Source organism: Dermacentor silvarum, chromosome 1 (assembly GCF_013339745.2).
Source record: "Dermacentor silvarum isolate Dsil-2018 chromosome 1, BIME_Dsil_1.4, whole genome shotgun sequence".
Taxonomy (NCBI): Eukaryota; Metazoa; Arthropoda; class Arachnida; order Ixodida; family Ixodidae; genus Dermacentor; species Dermacentor silvarum.
The window spans coordinates 190,557,438-190,579,828 of NC_051154.1; the positions used below are offsets into that span (position 1 = coordinate 190,557,438).

Sequence of the window (22,391 nt, forward strand, 5' to 3'; positions counted from 1 at the left end):
CAGGAGGCGAGCTTCACTGCCAACGTTGACACTCTCGCCAGTTGCTCCATCTAGACTCTGCAAGCAAAATTCCTTCCCTGCGTTCTCCCATACTGGAGCCGGAGGATTGCATCACATACACATCATTGTCCCTACCTTCTTTTTCCTCTTTTTTTTTTTTATTGCGTTTTTGCTGCGTGGCGCTCTTCCAGTGACGGTCTTGTGTATGAGCCTATGAACTGTTGCGCTTGTTTGGTTTCACTCTGAACATGATCTTGCGAGCTGTGAACGAGAACGCCTGCGTTGTCTGGCTGCTTCTGCGAACTGGATCTCTCCGGGTGCGCACATTTGCAGAGGCCAGCCCGGCTCATGGACCCTAACCACGATACACTGCGTCGTCGTACCGCTCGCACCAGATTAGCGTTATTATAAGTCAGTGCCACATAAACAATGAGGTAGATGTGAGTGCATCAAAGAGTATGACCATGTGCTGTAGTTCTCTGCGCGTGTGACTGCACGATGTAGGAACAAGCAGACAAAACGGAAGTAGTACATTTCTCTTGCTGCTGTGTGAAATAAAACAGACATGCAGACATTTGGTTTGTTTGTTTTATTATTTGTCTAAACTTCAATTCGTCTATTGAAGCCACAGGTCAAACAAATAACTGCTGTTTCCTTGAATAATTCTCAGTCATGTGTCACTGGGAGTGACGGCACCGCACTGCTAAGTAAGCACACTTGTTAAATGATATCGACTCTTCTGCTGGGAGCGGGGCGGGGCCTGCGAGGAGAAGGGAACACTGTGTTTGGTTTGAAATTTCAGCTGTTTTCGCAGCGCATAGCAGTGTAAGACTTTGCAGACACAATCGTTAGCGCGCATTGTATGCACTGTGCTTGTCAGCTCAAAATAGCCAGACCGGGTGTGGGGCCCCTTTACAATATATCGGATATAACAACCAGCAGCCGATGTTAAGAATAATAGAGAGGTGCTGACATTCTCCCCACAAAGCGCGCGAGAGTGCCGCCCGCTTGCGTCCAGATTATGTTCAGCTCGGTCGGTGCCGTCATAGAGGGCGCTTTAGAATGCGGTCCCAGCCTTGGCAGCAAGGTGCCTGCTGCTGCTGCTGCTGTGTCTGCTTGCTTGCATGTGCGGCCGCGCTGTTTTGAAGGCACGCATTTTGTTCGCATGCGTTTCATGAGCTTGTGCTTGGGTATTTTCGCCACGGGCCCTCGACAAAGGTGGCAGTGGCCTTCTGAGGGGGTTTGAAATGGGTAGAAAGTGATTCGTTCTGAACTGCAATTCTGAATACCGGACTTGTGCAGAGCGTGTGCCTTTATTCAAAGCGCCATCCCACAGCGGTTGTCCAGAGCAGTGGCGCCGTGAAAATCTGAAGGCAGACCAAACTCTAATGCCTACCGACCATGTCTGCAAGCATTTTTCAGAGGATATGATATCGACGGCATATTACGCGGAGCTCGATAAAAGGGTGCTACTTGACGCGCCAAAGAGCCCTGTTCTGTCTGCAAATGCAGTTCCCACCTTATTTCCGAACTGTCCAAAGAACCTCACACGGTCAAATAAACCTTGAAAGCCGCTGCGGAAGATAGAACCTCCTGTATGCCACAAAAACTGCTGTGTGCGACGGTAGTTTATGCAAATTTTGCTGCATGTACAGTATAGACCACTTATAACGTAACCGCTTATAGTGCACGACCGGATATAGTGCGGTCTTTTCAGACTCCCGTTAATTTTCCCATAGCACTTCCATGTATTGTGAGGGTGAGGCTGGGGCGAGATGCTTGAGGCTTGACACGAAGGCAGTAACATCGACGCAGGTCGACGTCTTTATTAATGTTGGCAAGGCACACGGTACAATACAAGGGCTAGCGCGCGCCAGCGCGACTCAACACAACAGTCCTTCATGGCAGCGAGGCAGACACTCACTCAGCTCTCCTCTCCAAGCTAAAGGCAGGGAAAGCAGGGGAGAACGCCAGACAGGTGCTGCCATCTGTCGGGCGGCTGGCGAAGTGGACGTGGCAGTCTCGAAGGCACCTCACATCCGGCCCCACTTTTATGATCAAAGTCCTCTTTGATTACAATTGTGAAGTAAGGCTGGGCAAAGGGGAGAAAACGCTAAACATGGACAACAGGCAATGTATGGCAATACTAGGCATGAATGGCGAAACAGGAAAACAGAGGCATATGACAGGCAAATAGCAACAGACGAGGCAAGGCAATAAATGTTCTACATGGATTAAAGTCAAAATCAGGCAAAGACAAACTGTATAAAGAAATTGCAAGGGGCACAAGCACAGCACTTTCAAAGGTCCACTTCATAGTCCTGAAGATGGGTGGGCAGTCTGCGCTGTCTGGCTGGACACTGATCGTTCAGCGGCAAAGCAGATGCAGTTTCTGAGCTATGCGACACACTGACGGTTGATTGCTGCAGGCTGGGCGGTTCGCACTGCTGAGAGCAATAAGGCAAATCTTGTTCAGAGGACGAAGACAAAGTTGACGCTGTGTCTTCCAGGCACATTACAGGCAGTGGCGGCACATAACGTTTGAGTTGTGAAATGTGCACTGTTCTTGGCTGAGCAGAGTGCCTGGTGGACGGACTTGAAACCTGGATGGCCCTAAATGTCGCAGGCGTAAGAGGTTCTGCTAGGCGGTAGATGCCTCTGAAGCGAGGGGACAGTTTCTCAAGCCCTAGAAGCACAGGTTGTTGGCGACGGATCTACACAAAATCGCCCACACCGAATGTATGCGGACAATGTGTTCTGTCATAGATGTGCTTCCCAGGATCTTGAGCTTCGCAGTTAGCCATGGCTTCAGTATGATGTGCTTGGACATCCAGAAGACGATCTGTGAGCGAGGAGTTGCTCACTGGCCGGTAGCGTTCCGCTGGTAGCCTTGGGATGTACCCGTAGAGTAGCTCAAATGGACTAAAGCCAGTGCTTGCATTGAGTGTAGTGTTTACAGCGAATGCTGCTTCCTTTAACTTAGTTACGCATGACTGATTTCTGGGGAGGCCTTGTGGAGGACAGATAATAATGAGCCCTTGCTGCTTACACAACTGGAGAAGAAAAAGTACAGCACTAGCAATGCAAAAAGAGAGGCAAGTCGACATGGACTTCGGCTGTACGGCACGGCATCGGGCACTAAGTTTATGCAATGTTCCACACCTTTGAAATGGCCCATGTCATCCTCATCATGAGCAAATGTGAGATGATGATCTGAAAGGGCCGTAGCCAGAGCTACTTGCTGCATCTCTGATAAGTCCTTTGCCACAAAAGCGGGAGGACGATCAGGATGAATTGTTATGGCTACTGTACCTTCTGGAGCAACAGTGGCTTGTTCTGGCAGGCTTTTGCACAAAGGCTTCCAAAGGGGCTCCATTCCTGGGAGAGGTGCTTCTTGGAGACAGCATGAACATGGCACTTCAGTACATTGAACTAGGAATGACTGCCGAAGAATTACTGCACATGAGGCACGTGGATACAGCTTCTGGTGCGCTTGTATGACTGTACCAGAGGCCAGATGGTGGATTTCGGCTGGATTTGGAGGTGCGAACACAAGTCTTGTATTGCTGGCACGAAACCAATCTTCACCCAGTGTCACTGGAAAGACATTATTGCTGATCACAGCGGCTTCCACTAGAGCTGTTATGGGGCCCACTGTAATCTTCAATCTTCAGGCAGACCGTGCCTTCGGGATGCACACTCGATCCACCAACAACGATTAGGGGTTCGTGTGTCCAGGGCATCAGTGGAAGATTCTTGATTGCAGACTTGGTCACTATACAGTAAAAGCTCGATGATACGATCACGGCTAATACGAATTTCCGGATGATACGAATTTTTCTGTGGTCCCGGCCGAGCCCCATTACTTTGTCAACGTGCTAGAGAACGGTTGTTACGAATCGATTTTCAGCCTGCGTCGGTTGATACGAATAAACGCCGCCCCACCGACGGCCGCGAAAGAGAACAGCGCGCAGTCACGCGCTTTCTCTCCTTCTGTTTTGGTGCGGAGGCGCGGCGCCGGACAGCGCGGACTCCGCGACTGGGCGCGAAGAGTTTGAAGCGGTGGCGCTTTTGGTGCTTTTGTACTTTTTCTCCTTTTCTGCGAGCCGTCAGATGGAGTGGCTGCTGCGCTTCGGGCCGCATTCTTCGTGTTTGCGCCATTTTGCTTAGTCGCAGCGAGCTATGTTTCGCAAGCGGAAAGCACTCTCCTTTAAAGAGAAATTAGACATTCTTCGAAAGGTCGATGAGGATCCCAAGAGGAAGCAGACGGAGTTGGCTAAGGAGCTAGGCCTCGCAACGTCAACACTGAGCACAATTGTTGCACAGCGAGACTATCATGAAAAACGTGCTTTCGTTCAACGTCAACGCGAAGCAAGCGAATTCGAACACGCTTATTTCGAACATACCGCGCACCGACAATGCTCTTAGCAGCGCGCCAAATCACGCGGCGGCGCCTCCGACCGGCATTGCTCCGACACCGCCATAGAGCAAAAGCTCAGGAGAGACCCCTCAATGCCGCGCGCGAAGGAACGGGGAAAAAAAAAAGAACCCGCGGCGGAAATTTTCTTCTCTCTCAAATTGCAAGGTCGCCGTTTCTGCATCGCGCCGGAACAAGCGTGTACGTGCCGACTAGGGTTCTAGACAACCGTATTCTAGCACACACTAGTGCCGACGTCTCAGCCACGCGGATAAAATGGCAGTGAACCCTTCTCCTCTATTTTCTAGTCACATGTTGACCTTGCACGCTGCGGCAGCAGCGCAGAGGGAAGCAGCGGCGAAGGCACAGTCGGGCCAACGAAACTGCCACGCCCGCAAACGCTCGCTTCCCGATAACGGCAGAAAACGAAACTTCAGGGGGCGGCTAAAATAATCTGGCGCCAGCACGGCGGCGGGCGCGCACGGAGTCGAAGGTGAGAGAGCTACGAGGGAGTTGAGAGAGAGGGCGAGGGGAGCCACCGAAGCGGCGGAGTTGACGCGGCCAAATCCGCTTCCCTGCCGCCCTCCTCCCTCACCTTCGACGACGGTCTCCGCGCGCACCCGTGTGCTGGCGCCGCCCACTCGCTCCCTGAAGCTTCGTTTTCTGTCGTTATCGGGAAGCGACCGTTAGCCGGCGTGGGCAGTTTCGTGGCCCGCGCTTGCTATGCGCTTGCGCGCCGCGATATTTTCATGACTCGCACCGTTCGTGCATCGTGCTATGGTGCACGAATACTTCAAAAATACGTCCTTTTAATTCGAACAAATTTTCGGGCCCCGTCGAGTTCGAATTATCGAGATTCGACAGTAGTTTTAATTGTGTTTCGATGATACGAATTTCGACTAATACGAATATTTTTCGTGACCCCGTGAGATTCGTATCATCGAGCTTTTACTGTAGTTATCTTAAACCCTGTGTCCGGGAAGGCGTCGTAGGAGCCCAAGATTACAATGTCAGCTGTAAAGAAGGAACACTTCAGATGGGAGCCATGGACGTCTTCAAAAGGGCTTGTGTGCAACGCAGGGGCTGCTGCATGAAGTGATGTTGACGCTGTGGCTGGCTGCTGTGTGACGTTCTCTTGCTTTGTTGGGCACTTTGATGCTAGGTGGCCCTTTTCGTGACACTTGAAGCAAACAGCTTCGCACAATGACTGTCCTGGGCGAAACGCAGGGACACCATAACGCTGTGACAGAGCCGAGTACCGAGCTTCCTGCTCGGCAGGCGGTAGATCTGCTATGCGACGGCTATGTGGAGGACTGGCAGGGCGAGACGGGGGCACACGACTTTCCCTGAAGCTACCGACTGTTGGAGGTGCCACTGAAGGCAGTAATGATGCAGAAGAAACTTGTCTCAAAGGCATAATCCCGTTATTTTGACTGCGAAGAGTCTGGTCAGGACGATCAGTCAGGTTGCTTGCGATCTGCATATGGATAGGATAGGAATAAACTTTATATGTCCAACGGTTATGGCTGTTGGTGCCCGGGGCTAGGCTGCCAGCGGTCCATCGCCGGAGAAAAATCTCTCGAGATCCTCGGCAATAGCCCTGGCCTGACTATGCAAATGCATATGCTATGCATATGTTGCATAGCCCTATCAAGCTGCGTGCATATATCAGTAAAGCTGGATACTGACGACGGGCCTGCTATGCTTGGTGCGGTTCCCGCGCACTGAATGCCGTGCAGGAGATATTCCACCTTCTGAGGCTCTGTCAGTGGCGCTGGACATTTCTCGATTACTCGAAGCATAGGCATAGTCGCGAAGTGACTGAGAGCTGGACTGTACATGGGACATAATTTGCTGCTGCCATTGCAGGAGAGTCAGCTCGTCGGCGAATGCGTCCAGGAAAGCTTTACGCCACGTATCCCAAGTAGGGAACTGCGGGCCAAGAGTCAGGTGCCAGTTTTTTGCAGTGCCTCTCAACTTGCTTGCGGCGATGAGGCGGGTTGTTTCTGGCGACCACGAAGTTAGCTGCTGCGTTCGTTGAATCTCCTCAATCCACAAACGCGCACTTTGCTTGTGGCAGTTCTCGAACAATGGCAGGGTAGACGATACGTCGGCCATGGTTTTCACTTACAGCTGTGGCAAGGAAGGGGCCTGGTACTGCGGTGACATTGGCGAAAATGTCGTCCCAAATGGTGGCTGGGGGTATCGTGGAGCCGTTGCAAAGCTGGGTGTTGTTACAAAAGGCTGCGGTTCCTGTGGCGGCAAAAAAACTTCATGCGCTGGCATGGCTGTATCGTCGCAAACGAGCAGCGGCGTTGGGTAGGACCACGGTGGCGGTGGGACGTATGAAGTGGGCGCATGCACTTGCGACGTTGCACCTGGAATTGCTTGACAAACTGTCGGAGTAAGGGGCGAGGCAGGGAATTGCACTCCGGTCGAGGAAACTGGCGCTGAGGCCGGTCTCGGTGCTTTCGGAATCGCTGCACGAGCTTCCTCCAGGCACGCTGTCAAACGTTGAATCAGGTCGTCTCTTGACCCGGTAACGTCTATTCCGCGGCGAATGAGCTGGTGCTGAAGCATGCGACGGTGGCAGCGTCGACTTTGGCCCAATTCAATCCCGGCATGGCGCTTACTTGGCGGGAGCAAGGAGGCAGACAATGGTGGCGACTAGGCGGGCCTGGCGGGAGCAGCGGCACGGCGTGAGCGAACGGCGAGGCGAGATTCTTGATCGACTGCGCCAAATGTGAGGGCGAGGCTGGGGCGAGATGCTTGAGGCTTGACACGAAGGCAGTAACGTCGACGCAGGTCGACGTCTTTATTAATGTTGGCAAGGCATACGGTGCAATACAAGGGCTAGCGCGCGCCAGCGTGACTCTACACAACAGTCCTTCTTGGCAGCAGGGCAGACACTCGGCTCTCCTCTCCAAGCTAAAGGCGGGAAAGACGTGGGAGTCTCAGAGGCACCTCACAGTATACACGTATCGCTTATAGTGCAGTTGCGGGAAACGAAATACCGGTTACAGTGCGGCTGCCTGGGAGTACGGAAGTCAACGGAGACGGCGAACGCTCCCCTCAAACGGGCATCCCAAGGAGTGCTCAAGGAAGAAAGAGAGACGAAGTGGAGGAGAAGGGCACGTGGTGCGAACGAACAGCCAGTGAGGCTGAAGCCAGAATCTTGAGTGCGAGTCGTGAAATATCACGGCGCGCATAGCAAGCGAGGGCCATGAAACTGCCAACGCTGGCCAACGCGCGCTTCACGATAACGGCAGTAAACGAAACTTCAGGGAGCGGGCGGCGCCGGCACAGCACGGCGAAGGGCGCACGCGGAGACCGTGGAATGTGAGGGAGGAGGGCGACAGGGGCGGATTTCGCCTCAACTCCGCCGCTTCGGTGGCTCCCCTCGCCCTCCCTCGTAGCTCCCTCACTTTCGACTGTCACCGTGCACGCCTGCCGGCCGGCCCTACGCCAGCTCCCCGAAGTTTCGTTTTCTGCCGTTATAGGGAAGCGGGCGTTTGCCGGCGTGGGCAGTTTCGCTGGCCAGCCTGGGACAGCGCCACTGCTTCCCGCTTCACCATAGCCGCGCATGCAAGGTCAACACGTGACTAGAAAGTAGAGAAAGCATAAAGGAGAAAGAAGGGTTCACTGCCATTTTCTACGCGTGGCTACGGTAGCGTGGCTGAGACGTCGGCACGTACACGCATCTTCCAGCGCAACGCAGCCTCTTTTTCACCCTCTCTCAGCGCCATTTGAGAGAGGGTGAAATTTCGACCGTGTTTTTTTTTTTTTTTTTTTTTCGCGCGCGACATTGAGGGGTCTCTCCTAAGCTTTTACTCTATGGCGGTGCCGGAGCAATGCCGGTCGGAGGCGCCGCCGCGTGATTTGGTTCGAATTAACGAGATTCGACTGTACATTGAATGCAAACGGTCTAGCCGCATTCCTCAACAGTCGCATACGCGTGGCGGCTCGGTGCACATGTTTTGCATATGTGCGGGCATTGAAAACTGTTGCTTTGGTTATAGTGCGGTACCGCTTATAGTGCGGATATTCGTGACTCCGGCGACTTACGTTACATGCGGTCTACACTGTATATGATATATACTGGGTGTCTTAACTATCATGCACCAAGATTTAAAAATATGCATATGTCACGTAGCTGGACAGAACCAAGGTAATGTTGTCTGCCGTCACTTGGAGCTACTCAGATTATTTTCTTGCATTCTGCCTAATTGCATAATTATTTTCATAAGTGATTAATCAACTTTTCTAATGCTATAATTAGATGCATAATTAGGCCACAAACTCCGTGAACGGTGCACTCGTGGGTGTGCAGCGAGCGAGTGAGCAGGCCAGCCAGATAGTATGGACGCGCATGCGCACTGCGACACTCTCGACTGCAGGCATCGAGCCGCCAGCGCATGCACATGGCCACGGGCTCGCATGGTCTCCAAACTTACAAGCACAACTCTACAATCAACTTTTGTATGTGTTCTAACCGAAATAAACTGCTTACTGCAATGCTCCCAAGTAGCGTTACTGGTTATAACAATTAAATCCAGATACTGGGTTTGTCCATCGAAAGGAAAAAGGAAACATCCTTGAGAAAAAAAACCTTGGAGGACTCTTGAGCTTCGCCTTTAACAGTGGAACGCGATAGCATTCAAAGATCCCTGACTGCTTCTCGCGCTTCCCGGCAACTGCAGCTTATGTAACCGTAATGTTTACTGGGAAACGCTGGTGGTGAACGCTATGAACAAAGGCGAGCTTTTTGGTAGAAATGCGGCCTCTTGCGTGAGCCAATCCTGGAGGCAGTGCACAGCTGCGGCAAATAAAATTTTGGATCATTTTCATGTTTGTTATTGTTTCACACTTTTAATATTTCAGTTTCAGAAGATTTAACATAAAAGGCATGCACTGTCGGTGTTTTGTTTCATGATATTTGTTTGTGGGTTGTCATTCTCAAAATTCTGAGGACTAACTTTGTCAAGAACATGAGAAGGTATCAGCAACTTTTGTGATAGAATGGTGTGGCAATATAACCCGCATATACCGCATGTCTCATAGCAAGGCGTGGCATATTGCGCCAAAACCGCAATATATGTTGAAATTGCGCAACGCTGCGCCAAAATGCCCGACCTGCCGCGAAATTTCTCGGTTACGCTACCTAAATATACGAAGTGTGTTCAAAAAGAAACCAAACTTTTGCTATAACATCTTTATTGCTTATTATACAACAATTTAAGCACTCCCCCCCCCTCAAAGTAGTCCCCTCTACTGGAAATGCAGTGTTTCCCTTGTTTGTTCTATTTTAGGAAAGCCTCCTGCAATGCATTTTCTGGGATGGCGTGCAGGTCTCTTGTCGCATTGTCCTGAATCTCCTCTATGGTTTGGAAACGATGTCCTTTCAACAAGGTTTTATATTTGAGAAACAGGAAAACGCCAGCTGGGGCTAGGTCCGAATCATACGGTGGATGGGGCACAACAGGAGTGTGATGTTTCACTAGATAGCTGCTGTCAAGGACCTGCGCATTGTCATGATGCAATTCAGGCCTCTTACAGCGCACAGCATCCCTCAAACGCAGCCACTGCAAAGACGGCACCTTCGTTCAATATCATAGCCAAAAACCCATGTCTAATCGCCTGTTAGGATGTTCTTAAGGAAGTTTTCATTGTCGTTGGCAGTGGCTAGCAGTTCCTGGCTTAATTCAACATGGGTCTGTTTCTGATTGTCTGTCACCAAACGTGGCATGAATTTTTCACTGACACGACACATCTCAAGTTTGTCATTCAAAATTTCATGGCATGACCCTACGCTGATGCTCACTTCGTCAGCAACTTCTCGAACAGTTAAACGACGATTTCCACGAATCGCTGCACGAACTCTCTCAACAGGTTCATCATCTGTTGACGTGGAAAGTCGTCCAGGCTTGGGATCGTTCACAACCGACATTCTGCTGTGATCATAATGCCTAAACCACTCGTAGCATTGCTTGAGACTCATGCAGTCCTCCCCGTATACTTAGCTAAGCAATTGAGATGTCTCTGTGAAAGTCTTGCCAAGTTTGTAGCAAAATTTCAAACACACACACGTTGTTCTTCAAGCTCTTTCATTGCCACTTTGGCACTAATCTGACAAACAGCTTGTGTACGTGCTCACCTCAGCGGCTGTAGCTTGCCAACTAACAATCAGAGCGAAATGTGGCAAATGACAGTTTGTTGTCTAAACCTGCCACTACGTGCGCTCAGTAGACGTAGCGCACTCCCTCTGCCGGTTGGCGCGCTGTTTTGAAAATTTGGTTTCTTTTTGACCACACCTCGTATATACGGAAATTTTCGCTCACGGCCGACACCCACGCTGACACAGGATTTTCTGCTACACAGGGCCCTTAACACTGTTGCCAGGGGTGCAACAGCTGCGCCAATTGCGCCATTTTAATACAATTTCGTATTTTTGTGCTGAGCTGCGCCAAAACCGCAATATATGTTGAAATTGCGCAACGCTGCGCCAAAATGCCCGACCTGCCGCGAAATTTCTCGGTTACGCTAGTTTTAGCGAGAAATAAAGGCCGCGTTTGCAACTTGCAGCTTGACATGCCATTACAGTACCAGTAGTAGCCACTGTACCAGTAGCGCAGACGAGATCCAAACTGGAGTGCCTAGACGAGACATTTGAATGTTTGGTGGTGAGCGTCGAAGTATATTTTCGCTGCTGGTTGCAGGGCGGCGTGCTGTATATGCAGTAAAATCTCGCGGAGACGCGGAGTGCGCGCGTTGCTTGCAGTAACGAAAGCAGTTCGCCATTGCCGCGTTGGCTCAACAAGATCCTCGCCATATCTGTGCCATAGTTTCTCACTATATTACTCTATTATCTGTGCACGCAGTCACGAGCGGAGCGAGTACGAATACTCCACGGGAAACTTGCTTGTACGGTACAGCAAGCGACCCGGCACAGACGGCGTGAGCTTGCTTTGTAGGCGATGCAATGCACAAAACTAGCAAGGGTTCGGTTCCATGCAGCAGCAGACACCGCGTTAATGAAACGGTGCCGATTTTCGCTCTACACCGGCGAAACACCAAAAAATTGTCACAGTCGCTGCATGTTTAGACTACCGCCTGAGCGTCGCGACATATCATCAGAAAAAAACAAAACTAAAGGGAACCACTCGCGAAGAAATGCATGTGTACTTTCTGCGTGTTTGGTGGAAAAAGTTGCGTGCAGTGCACAGCTGGGGTGCGATCAAGGTCGTTGTTCGTAGCACGCGTTCAATTTCACCGGGCGCGGCCTAGGTCAACCGTGCACGGCGAAACTGAACGCGCGCTCCCAACAACGATCTCCGATCGCGCCCCTGCCATCACCTACGCTGCTAATGTGAATTACCGTATATACTTGCGTAATGAACGCACTTTTTTTTTCCTCCAGAAATCCAATGCAAAGTTGGATGGTGCGTTTATTATGCGGGGTAAATTTTATGGCGTTTTATGAGTAAGCGTTTGTGAAACTGCCCCAAATTTGGGATGTAGTGCTCCAAAATGGTGTTTTTTTTTTTTTTCCCATAACCTGCTCTAAATTTGGATTTTCCTGCTCCAAAAATTGCTCCAAATCCTATTTTGGCTGTTGCACCACTGCGCGTTAAAAAGCTAGCTGCCACGCACCCCACACAGCACGCCTTCGTCGCATCGCCCTACGCATTGCCGGCCTCGCATGCCTCTCGGCGGTCTCTCTTCCACCTCTCCAATGTCGGTGCAGTTGACTTGTGTATTGGAGAGGTGGAAGGGACAGGGGCGCAGGCGGCTGGTGATGTGTAGGGCAATGCGACGAAGGTGTGCCTTCCCCATGTAGCATGCAGGTGGGTGCAGCGGGGAGCCTTTTTTCTTTTTTTCCTTTTCCTTGATTTTGTATTCCTTTTCTTTCTGGCGCACACTCAGTAGCCAGATTTGTTATAGCCAGTAATGTGGCATGGCAACATTGTAGTAAGTGGTTTATTTTGCCATAGAACACACACAAAAGTACTGTGCCAGGGCTTACTCATTGTTACTACCGAATATTGTTAAAACAGGTAATGCAGCAAGTTGATTTGACTGTACCTGTTTTTGTCTAAATAAAATTTTTACATGTTTGTCCTCTCCGCTTTCTTCCCAACAATTATCGGTTATAACAATGGGATTTCCTTGGCACTTGAATATTCTTATTAGTTTGACTGTATGAAGATTTATTATGCAAATTAAGTTTTCATAATGATGTCAAAGATTTTTATACATCAATTTTCTTAGCACAGTTGAAGTATATCTTCAATTGATGTTTTTTCTACCACTTTCAGAGCCAAATTATGGTACTTATTGGTGGCCTGTCTCTCTCAAATGCGGGTACGCCATCCAAGTCTGAGTTGAGTTCTCTTTCCTCTGTGCTCAAGTCTGCCCAGCTTCCTCCCAGCTTGACATCAAAACCAGATGGGACTGGTAAGCTACCTTGAGTGTGCATTAGAATCTGTGGGAGGAACTTTCTCCCTGCTTACGACTGCTGATAGATGCAGCATTTAGCACTTTGCGTATTCACCCACCTTAGTGGCTATTGCGTTCTGAGCGATGTATGTGAGAATTGTTGCATTCGATGCGGCCACGGTTGCCGTGGATCTAACAGACCTTGCGTGCGCCAACGAAAGGCCATAGCCACTGAGGCACTGCATTCTTTACATCAAGGGTAGAGATGCACATATACTGATATTTGAATTGGATACTAATAGCTCTAATTGATTTTTTTACTTTTAAATGCCTATTACTTTTGCTACAAGTAATTTATACTATTTAATAGTTATCCATTGCAGCCTCAAACATACAAATGCATCTCAATCACAACATTATGGTAATTTTGACATGAGTCGCATCAAAGCTACTTCTTTGAATGCAAAAACTCACATGACGTGCTCCACACTTTCAGTGGCACTTATGTGGTCTGGTGCAGCTTTGTTAGTCGTGTTCAGCTCAAACAGCGTCCAAATAACAAAAACACAGTAGGTGTGGCAGTAACCTAGATGAGCTGTGACAATGTTAATTTAGATTACAAATGAAAGTGGAATTGTGTGCTAGAAACGAAGGTATGAGTGTGCAGCCGGCATTGTACCATCTTGCGTAGGCTGTGCAATGAGTGTGCTGAGCACAAAGCACACTTATAAGCCTTCTTTATTCGAAGCAACATTTTGATTGTTAGACAGAGGTAATGCACTCCCAGTTTTTGCTGTGGCAGAAGTCTGTAGTGACACAAAACTGTGTCGGCTGGCTTAAAAATTTTGCCTGGCCAAAATGCATGCAAGAACATGCAGTGCAGCTCGTCCTTTGCATTTTATTGTGCAGTCATTTTTGGAATGTTGCATTAGTCATGTTGCATCATGTAAATAAAGTTTTTAAATGTTTCCACAGGATAATATTGTCTGTTTTTTTTTTTGCAGCTCAATGCTACCACAATTTTAATAATGGCTACATTACAGCTAAGTCTATACAGCTAAGTCTCAACAATAAAAAGGCATACATTTGGCATAAAAGTGGTTATACAGTGCAGTCCACATATAACGATACCACATATAACGATATGTTGATTATAACAATGAGTCGATTTAAGAGTATCAACTTATGCATTAGTGCTATGAGAAAAATATTATACATAACGATATGTTATTCACCGCATATCGGATAGAAGGATTAAAATTTTGCTTTTGGGCGGCACTTTTAATGTAGAATAATTGTGAAATTTGCATTCCTACATTGCCCTTAACTGAGACGGGGCGAAAAGTTTGCCTACGCGAGTTCGTATCTGCCGCCATTACCGTGCAGCACATCCCGCCCGCGTGTGATTGTAAAAGCCACGGAGAGCATCGCAAGTTGGTGCAGCGTGCACAAGATGGCGCCAGCTTCGTCGCCGGCAGTCGTGCGAGCGTCCATAGAAGAGGAGGGGGGCGGAAAAAAGCGATAAGCGAGGGGCAACTGTGCCCCTTCCCGCTCTATCTCTCAACGAGCGCGGAATTGTGCCGCGGAAGCAGCGGGGAGGACTAGCCGCTTCAGACGAAACTGCAAGTTTTGCAAGACTCGAAGAAGTACGAGCTCGTGCAATCGATATCGACGATTATGAATACCGGGAACGCCAGAATCATGAAGGCTACAAGCAGTGGCCATGCCGATCAAAGGAAAAGGCGGGCTTTGTGCACCACGATGATACCCCCATGGGTGAAACTAACATGGTGGAAGCCGCTGACAGAGTTAGATTAGGGGGCCCCAACGCTTACATCCCCATAATCTAAAACTCTATTATCGAACTCTGGGAGCGCGTCGCTACTGACGATGTAATAAGTGATGCTTCGATGGAGGAGTTTCTGAGTGCAGATAGGGCTGCCTTGTTCTGCGAAGAGATCTCCGACGGGGCGATCGTTGTCGCGACAGATGGCAGCGTTGTGCGATGGAGGCGACGACAGCAGCAGCGACGCCGAGATTGACAATTTGACACCAACCCTGATGTTCAACCAAAGTGCAACGTCGCCGATCGAGTCACTCATTGAATTCATGCACGCTAAATTATAGCCGCCAGTGTTCACGCAGCAGATACGCGATGCACACGGCGGTTGTGAATCCGAAACTTCCGCGAAAGCAAGTGCAGATTTCTATTTCAGTACACCTAACGAATGAGACGCTATTTAGAGGTATAAATAAGTTTTATTTTTCACAACCTGCTTTCTACAACGTCTATTTTTTTTTATCGCAACTGGCAGTTTCGGTTTCGAGACTGCAAAGGTATATTCGGCATTTTTTTTCGGCAGTCCTGATATAGCGATGATTGGTTATAACGATCTGATTTCTCGTTCTTCTCGATATCATTATAAGTGAACTGCACTGTATTGAGAATTTTGTCAAGTTCTGGTTTCAGTGCTTCAAGAATCTAAAAAACTTTGTATTCTTGCACACTTATTTTGACTTTTGAGATCATGTAGAAGAGCCGTCTTTTTGCGTGTTATGAGCTTAACATGTGATTTAGCACACAGGCATGGGAAAGAAATTTAAGCTGGAGTATGGGCCGCACCTAGTGTCTGAAGCTGCTGTCAGATGGCACTGTACATATAATCTTCGCAGGAGAACCACAGAATAAAGACAAAAATAATGAGTTGGGTGGCATCAGCCGTCTTGTTTTCAGAGGATGCTTGAATACCCATCCATCTGCAGCCAGTGCTAGACTTGCTATCTTTTGAACTTATCTGTACACTTGGTCTTACGTATACCGTAATTACGGGTTGACTAGTTATGGTAAAGGTAGAATCAATTCCACTGGTTGATGGGGAACCATGAACCTCCCTTCAATAGAACGGCGTCGAGATGACACACGAGAGCTGCGGCAGCTGTGGCTGAACCCTAGCAGCAGCATCCTGGAGCAGCTGTCCACCCCACTGCTGGAAAACCCCTTGGGGCCCAAGTCGGATGCTAGCACGGATCTCGACAAGGACTTGGACCTCAGTGCCAGTCACATCATCGACCCTGGAATGGAAGCTAAGGTGGCTCTTACCACTGTACACTTTTCTGCAGCAAACATTTGGGAACTGAAGCCATTGCATATCCTTAGGCCTGTTTTCTGTTATACTCACAATGTGTCTGTGAAGTGCAGTATGAAGAACTTTTACTTGGAGGAAAGGGCACACTGGCATGCAGTTTTAATACACCCTGCAACACTTTTTAAAGTTGCCATTACACCATAGTTGCGATGCAACTCTTTTCTCATTGTGTTCATTCTATATCAAATGACCACTCTGAAGGATGAGGTGATGTGGTGGTCTAGATTCTCTAATGAATTTTTTTTATTTACTTGCCAATTTCTTGCTAGTCTGGCAACTCTGGTACATTCATGGATTTTGACATAAATTGCAACCCTCTAATTGTGTTGTCTGCTGTTGCGGCTCAAAATGTTTCTTTCCCTTTAGCTGCATTGGAGTAGTCATGACTTGTTGTTCGCATGACATGAAATGCAAACAGCACTCTGCCAAAAATAACTACCATACCAACTTAGCATACCCAAGTTATACTTCACTGTTAATTATGGCACACAGAGAAGCAAGCACTGTTGGGTGTTACTGGTGGTTACAAACCATTGTTGACACTGCTGGTGCTTTCTGCCTTTAGTGCACGCGCTCTGCAAGTAACAAATAGTTTATTTCACAGCATCATGACCAATGCTGAAGTCAAACGTTGCTTGTCTTCACTAGAATTGCTTACTGTGCTGCTAGAAACAACTGCTTGCCTGTGCACAAACTCAATGGGTGTGCTAAGCCTGACGTTAGCATGATGGAGATGGGAGCGAAAGTGTGTGCATATGCAGCTGTAGTTCGTATGTTTGAGCATCAGAAGCTTGTTTCAATTTATTTCTAGCACAAGTAGATAAAAATGCTGGCATTCAGGCATAGTTAATTTTTTGCAATGTGTTGCTCAGCAGTTGATCTCCCTGAGGATGGTTCTATAGAGATCAACAGTGTGTTTTTGTTGGCATTGTTGTTACAACAGCTGGCCAAACTTTGACTTCAACTTGTAGGCCATATAGACATCATTGTCGGTGTACTATTGCAGATTGGTATTCCAGTTACTGTCTGCAAACAACATGACTGATTGTTCACATCAGCAATGTGTTGGCATTAATGTTATGCTTGCCCAGAGTAAGTGTGGCCATACAAGGCTAGCACAGTCACACTTGGCAGCTGCTGAAAAAACAAACTGCTGAAATAATCACGTTTGTTGACAAACTGTTTACATGCTGTGACAGCAGGGGGTAATGTGCATTATAGAGGTTTTGTGCGGCCTCCTGTATCCTGCACCCAATGTGTATTACAAAATGCATTCTTGTAAAAATGCCAGGTTTTTGGGCATTTGGTTAGTCATTGCAAGATGGACAACAAACTAATGAGGTGGGAGAGGCGCTTATTTCTCTCTTCTGTTACTTCTAAGTAGGGGTGTGGGAATGCCGAATAGTAGACTTAAATCGAATATCAAATTGAATCAAGAAAGAAAAGCCAAATATCAGAAAATGTTGCACAAAATTGAATGCTTAAAAATTTTGGGCAAGAACATATGGGGCTGCACATGCTCGGGAGTCTCCTAGCATTGCATAACAAGAATGTAGCAAGCAGTGGCATAGCCAGGAGGTGGCCCACCAGGCACGTGCACCCCCCTCCCCTCCTGGAATTTTTGTGTTATGCTCGCTTCCCAGTGCTCCTCTCCCCTTCCTCCCCCTCCGCAGTCAGGTGGGTGCAACCCCTCCCTAAAATAAAATTTCTGGCTATGCCACTGGTAACAAGCTATCAGTAACTTGGGTACTATCAGCATCAAATCAAATGTAAACAGCAGAGTGCATGGCCGAAGCATAGCTGAAGGTATAGTATACGCCATCCAGTCATCATCATTGACGCACACATCTGGTTTGACAGCAGTGCTATCATGCTCCCCCTATACTGTGATGTTTTCGTTTCTGTTGTGGTTCTCTTATACTTGCAGCAACTGTATTGCAGTGTAAAGTTTAAGGCAATAGATCCATTTCAATATAACTAAACAGCACAATCGCTTGCATCGAACAGCCTCAATAGAGCAAGGAACTGTGCATGGCATTGGAGCCCCCCCACATAAGGGCACACACTAAAAGGCATCACTCAACTTCAGGCTAATAATACTAAGCCAGTATAGACAGCATGGAGAAAAGATTGTTTATTGAGAGCAACAAGTCTTCTCATGTTAGTGAAGCAGAGCTATTTGTCAAATTTATTACAATAAGCATGATGTATTATCGAACTACACCATGCAGGCGCATGTTGGAATCAGTTAGCGCAAGACAGGGGTATTTGGAGATCGCAAAGAGAGGCCTTCGTCCTGCATTGGACATAAATATAGGCTGATGATGTTGATGATTATCTATACATGGTAAAATGTATAACAGCAGGAGTCCCAGAGTTCAAAAACAAAAAAACTAAGACCTTGAATAATTTCAAATATATGGATTAATTATAAAAAAGAACGAGAGCAGTAATGAATGTGGCCATGTGGTCAAGCATTGCTGACATGAATGGAATGTTAGTTTGAATGTAAAGTCGAACCGGGATATATAGATCCCACATATAACGAAATATTGTATATAACGAACAGCTGTAAAATTCCCTTAAAAATTTTGCATAAAATTTTTATTTGTTTTATTGAATTACTTATATATCAAATTTTTGGGATCTCCTTGAGATTTGATATATCCGGGTTCGACTGTAGTACAGTCAATGTCAGATTTTTCGGACTCCCTAGGGGCTGTGAAAGTGTCCAAAAAAATGGACACTTTCTCAATGAAAAACACACCACCGAACAGCAAGAAACTTGGTAGTGAACGTCAAAGTAGCTAGGCCTAGCATTGCTGCGGTGGAGGCTATGACTTCCAGCAGATCTGTGTGTGAGAGCGGCATTGGTGGTTTCAATTAATGCTGTTTCAGACCTGCGGTCATGGCAAAAAGTCCGGAAAATTGGACGGTGAAGGTTTTTTGCATCCGAAATTTCAGACGTTCTTATACATTGACTCTATGGGGTACATGGCGGTGCCGCACAGGTGTCCGAATTATCGAGCACATTCAAAAGATCTGTACTGCATTAAGGTAGTGCTACACTGCAATGTTGGCATCATTGGTGCAGTGTCATATGTTGAAGCTTCTGATTAAACACTGCATTGAATTTCCTGATTAAACAAGGATTTCAGCTCAAATATGCTGTATTGGTTATCTCAAATCAATCCTATATAAAAAAAAGAAGTATTGATGCATCTGGTGTTGCTAGCTTCGACTGTTTTTCTGCATTAGCTCTTATATGCTGCTGTTGCTGATCTTTGGCTATGTGCCATGCTTGCATGCAGAACTTTTTGCTGGCCAAAAATGTGGCAAGCTTGCAACGAGAGCGAGCAGGTGACATCCTTCTTGACGTGTGCCTGGCCCTACCCTCCGTGGTGCAGTACACGCAAGGCTTAGAAGATGTACTTCTCTCAGGCGGCACTATGATGCTTGACTGCCTGACAAGCAGCATTGTGTTGTCTGGATCGTAAGTTTGGTCTTTTCTTTTATTGGTGTTTGACGTTAAATTTTATATCTTTGGTTGCTTTTTGTCCTTCTGGTATTGGTGACACTGTACATCAGGACCAGTATGTTTTAATTCTTTGTCCAGTATCTGTTATTTTAAATGGGGTATTCTTGCCAATTTAAGTCAGTGTGAGAGGCAATGGTATAAAGCTGTTGAAGTAAAGTTTGTGAATCTGACAATTCTTGTTACCCATACTGGTACCCAAATTTTGTGCATTCAATCGGGTATGTAATTTGAACCACCCCTAAGTAGACAATTTCCGTGGATAGAGTGTGAAATTGTGAAAGGGGGGTCTCAGGCGAGCTTTGTAGTTGCATGTGGCACGTGGAGTTAAAAAGCAGAATGTAAAGATAGCTTTCCTTCTTTTCGAAGAGAGGGCTCTTCTTTACCATTTTCTGTATTGCCAGCCGATTACCAGCTGACGTCTGGTGGTAGGAGCCCATAGACACCAGCCATAGGGTGATAATTTTGACCATGAATTACTGCGTTGCTTGAGGTCCTGTACACATGCACACACTTCCAGATGAGCTGCAGGTTACTAGGAAGCGGGGAGGCGCTACTAGTTGTGAATGCATTCCATCGATTAGGACACCGCTCCTTCATCTCCTGCAGGGGTGTCTGCGTCAGCAGGCGTTTGGTGTGTTGCGACACCACGGACCTGAGCACACAGGGGTCAGACCCTCCCGCGCTTAACCATGCGAGGCCTAGCCGTGTCCGGGAAAAAGGGGATCCTGGCGGTTGAGCCGATGCCGGGAGTTTGAATCTTTATGGCCCTTCGGCAGAGGCAACACACCTCTATGACCTCTGCTTATACAGTAGAACCCCGCTGTTACGTTCCCGGGTGCTACGTTTTCCCGGCTGTTACGTCGTTTTTGGCCGGTCCCGGCACAGCTCCCATAGAACCCAATGCATTGGTAACCCCGCTGTTGCGCCACAACTGTGGGACTGTTCCCGCATCATACGTTGCGAACTGCCACCTCGCGCCGGTCCCAGCAGCCATTTTGACTTCATGTCGCTTGGCTTGGTGGCTTGACGATGGCATTGGCCACCCAAAGATCCACGGGCGTCACCTATGGCGTATTGTCGGTTTTCGCCAGCAAAGTAGGGCCCTTGATATAGAATAAATGGTCACGGCCTATGGTGAAACACAACTGTATTTACATTATGTACAGTAATTGGATCGAATGCTGTCCATGGTGGACGCTGTCTCTTTCTTCTACTTTGTTGTCTTCGTGCGTCCGTGCTCCCGCGTGCTGTGCAGTTGGCTTCTTCTTTTTCTTTAGCTCTTCGAAGAAGGGTAAATATTCAATATCCTCTGCACCCCGGAAAGGTGCCCAGTTCGAGTCTGTTAGAGTGAAGAATGTTCAATTGGGTACAGAAGTTGGACGGGTCGGTGTATTACAGAGCCGTTTGGAAGCTTCACGAACAAGTTCTGATATTTTCATCACGTCCTCGATGTACTTCTTGGATTCGTCCCGTCTTCCATAGTTGACGTGGTGCATTTTCTTTGTAAAGAAGCACAAGATCACCAGCTTTCAGATTGTTCGAAGCTTGAACATTGGTATAGTGCGCTGAGCGCAGGCTAAGAAGATATTCTCTCCTCCATATTCTCCAAAAGTGCTCCAGTAACTGCTTGCGATGAAGCCACTTTCTTGTGACCGTACATCTTGGCCCTGAAGTATCGACATCTTCTTTGTGGTAAGGAAGGCTTGTTAGTCGTTTACCGGTTAAGAAATGACCCGGAGTAAGTATTTCCAATTCTGCTGGTGATGTTGACAAGTAAGTGAGAGGCCTGGAGTTTACTACTGCCTCTACTTCCTACAGTACCGTCGTTAATTCTTCTGGCGTAAGCTTTGCCTTGCCAAGGATCTTCCGGAGGCTGGTTTTCACAGTTCTTATCAATCTCTCCCAGAAGCCGCCCCACCATGCAGCTCTTTCTGTGATGAATTTCCATTCTATTCTTCTTTGAGAGCAATAGTCTTGAAGCTCTCCACTGAACAATACTCTTGCCAAGGAGGCGATTTCCTTTGACGCTTTCTTGAAAGCCTGCACGTTGTCTGTGTATATTACATCAGGCAATCCACGACGTGATAAAAATCGCCGAAACGTGAGCAGGAAGCTTTCTGCTGACAGTCCGGTGGTTAATTCAAGGTGTACTGCTCTTGTGACGGCACAAGTAAATAACACTATGTAGACCTTCGACGTACTGTCTTTCATATAGAGAGGTCCAGCAAAATCGATTCCAACCGCTTGAAAGGGATCAGATCGGCGTGCTCTTTCACTTGGTAATGGAACAACAGGTGCGCTGCTGGGCTTAATTTAAGCGTGTTTTGATGCAAGGCGTTGCATCCTCTGATGACTTTCTTTACAGTTTGTCTTCCGCGGGGTACCCAAAATTTCTCTAAGCTCGGCAAGGGTGTCTAGCAGACCACCGGGGAGTGTACGCTTATGGCAGTCTCTTATGACAAGTTTTGTCAGTTGGTGAAGCGGAGGCAACAAGATAGGATGTTTAACTTTTTCTGCTTCCTGTGAGAATTGCAGTCGTCCACTTACACGCAACCGTCCTTCCATGTCGAGAAAAGGATGAAGCATTCTCAGGTCTGAATTGCGATTCAGCTGTAGTTCATTTTCAAAGCTTGCTACTGTTTCAAAAGGCACCCTTGTCATGCGCCATTCCTCTATTTCAGGATCTGGTTTTCTCTTAGAAGGTATATCCTTGAACCATAGGAATCTCAACACATCTCTGTCTTCTATTTTTACGCTAACCTGGAGAAAGGCTTTCTCTATGTCAGCCGTTAGAGCAATACAGTTCATACAAAAACGTATGAGAACAACAACCAAGTCGGCTAGTAGCTTTGGT

The 22,391-nt window shown here is 47.8% G+C and overlaps 1 protein-coding gene across 4 annotated transcripts in view; it reads left to right on the top strand.

The window, feature by feature from the left end:
- LOC119436549 (E3 ubiquitin-protein ligase UBR4-like) overlaps positions 1-22,391 on the top strand; it is a 465,665-nt gene that overhangs the window by 38,925 nt on the left and 404,349 nt on the right. For all 4 annotated transcript variants that reach the window (XM_037703422.2, XM_037703424.2, XM_037703425.2 and 1 more), the window contains exons 4-6: positions 12,733-12,871; positions 15,755-15,942; positions 19,311-19,492. In XM_037703422.2, coding sequence (XP_037559350.1) covers positions 12,733-12,871; positions 15,755-15,942; positions 19,311-19,492 — 509 coding nt within the window. The remainder of the gene's footprint in view (positions 1-12,732; positions 12,872-15,754; positions 15,943-19,310; positions 19,493-22,391) is intronic.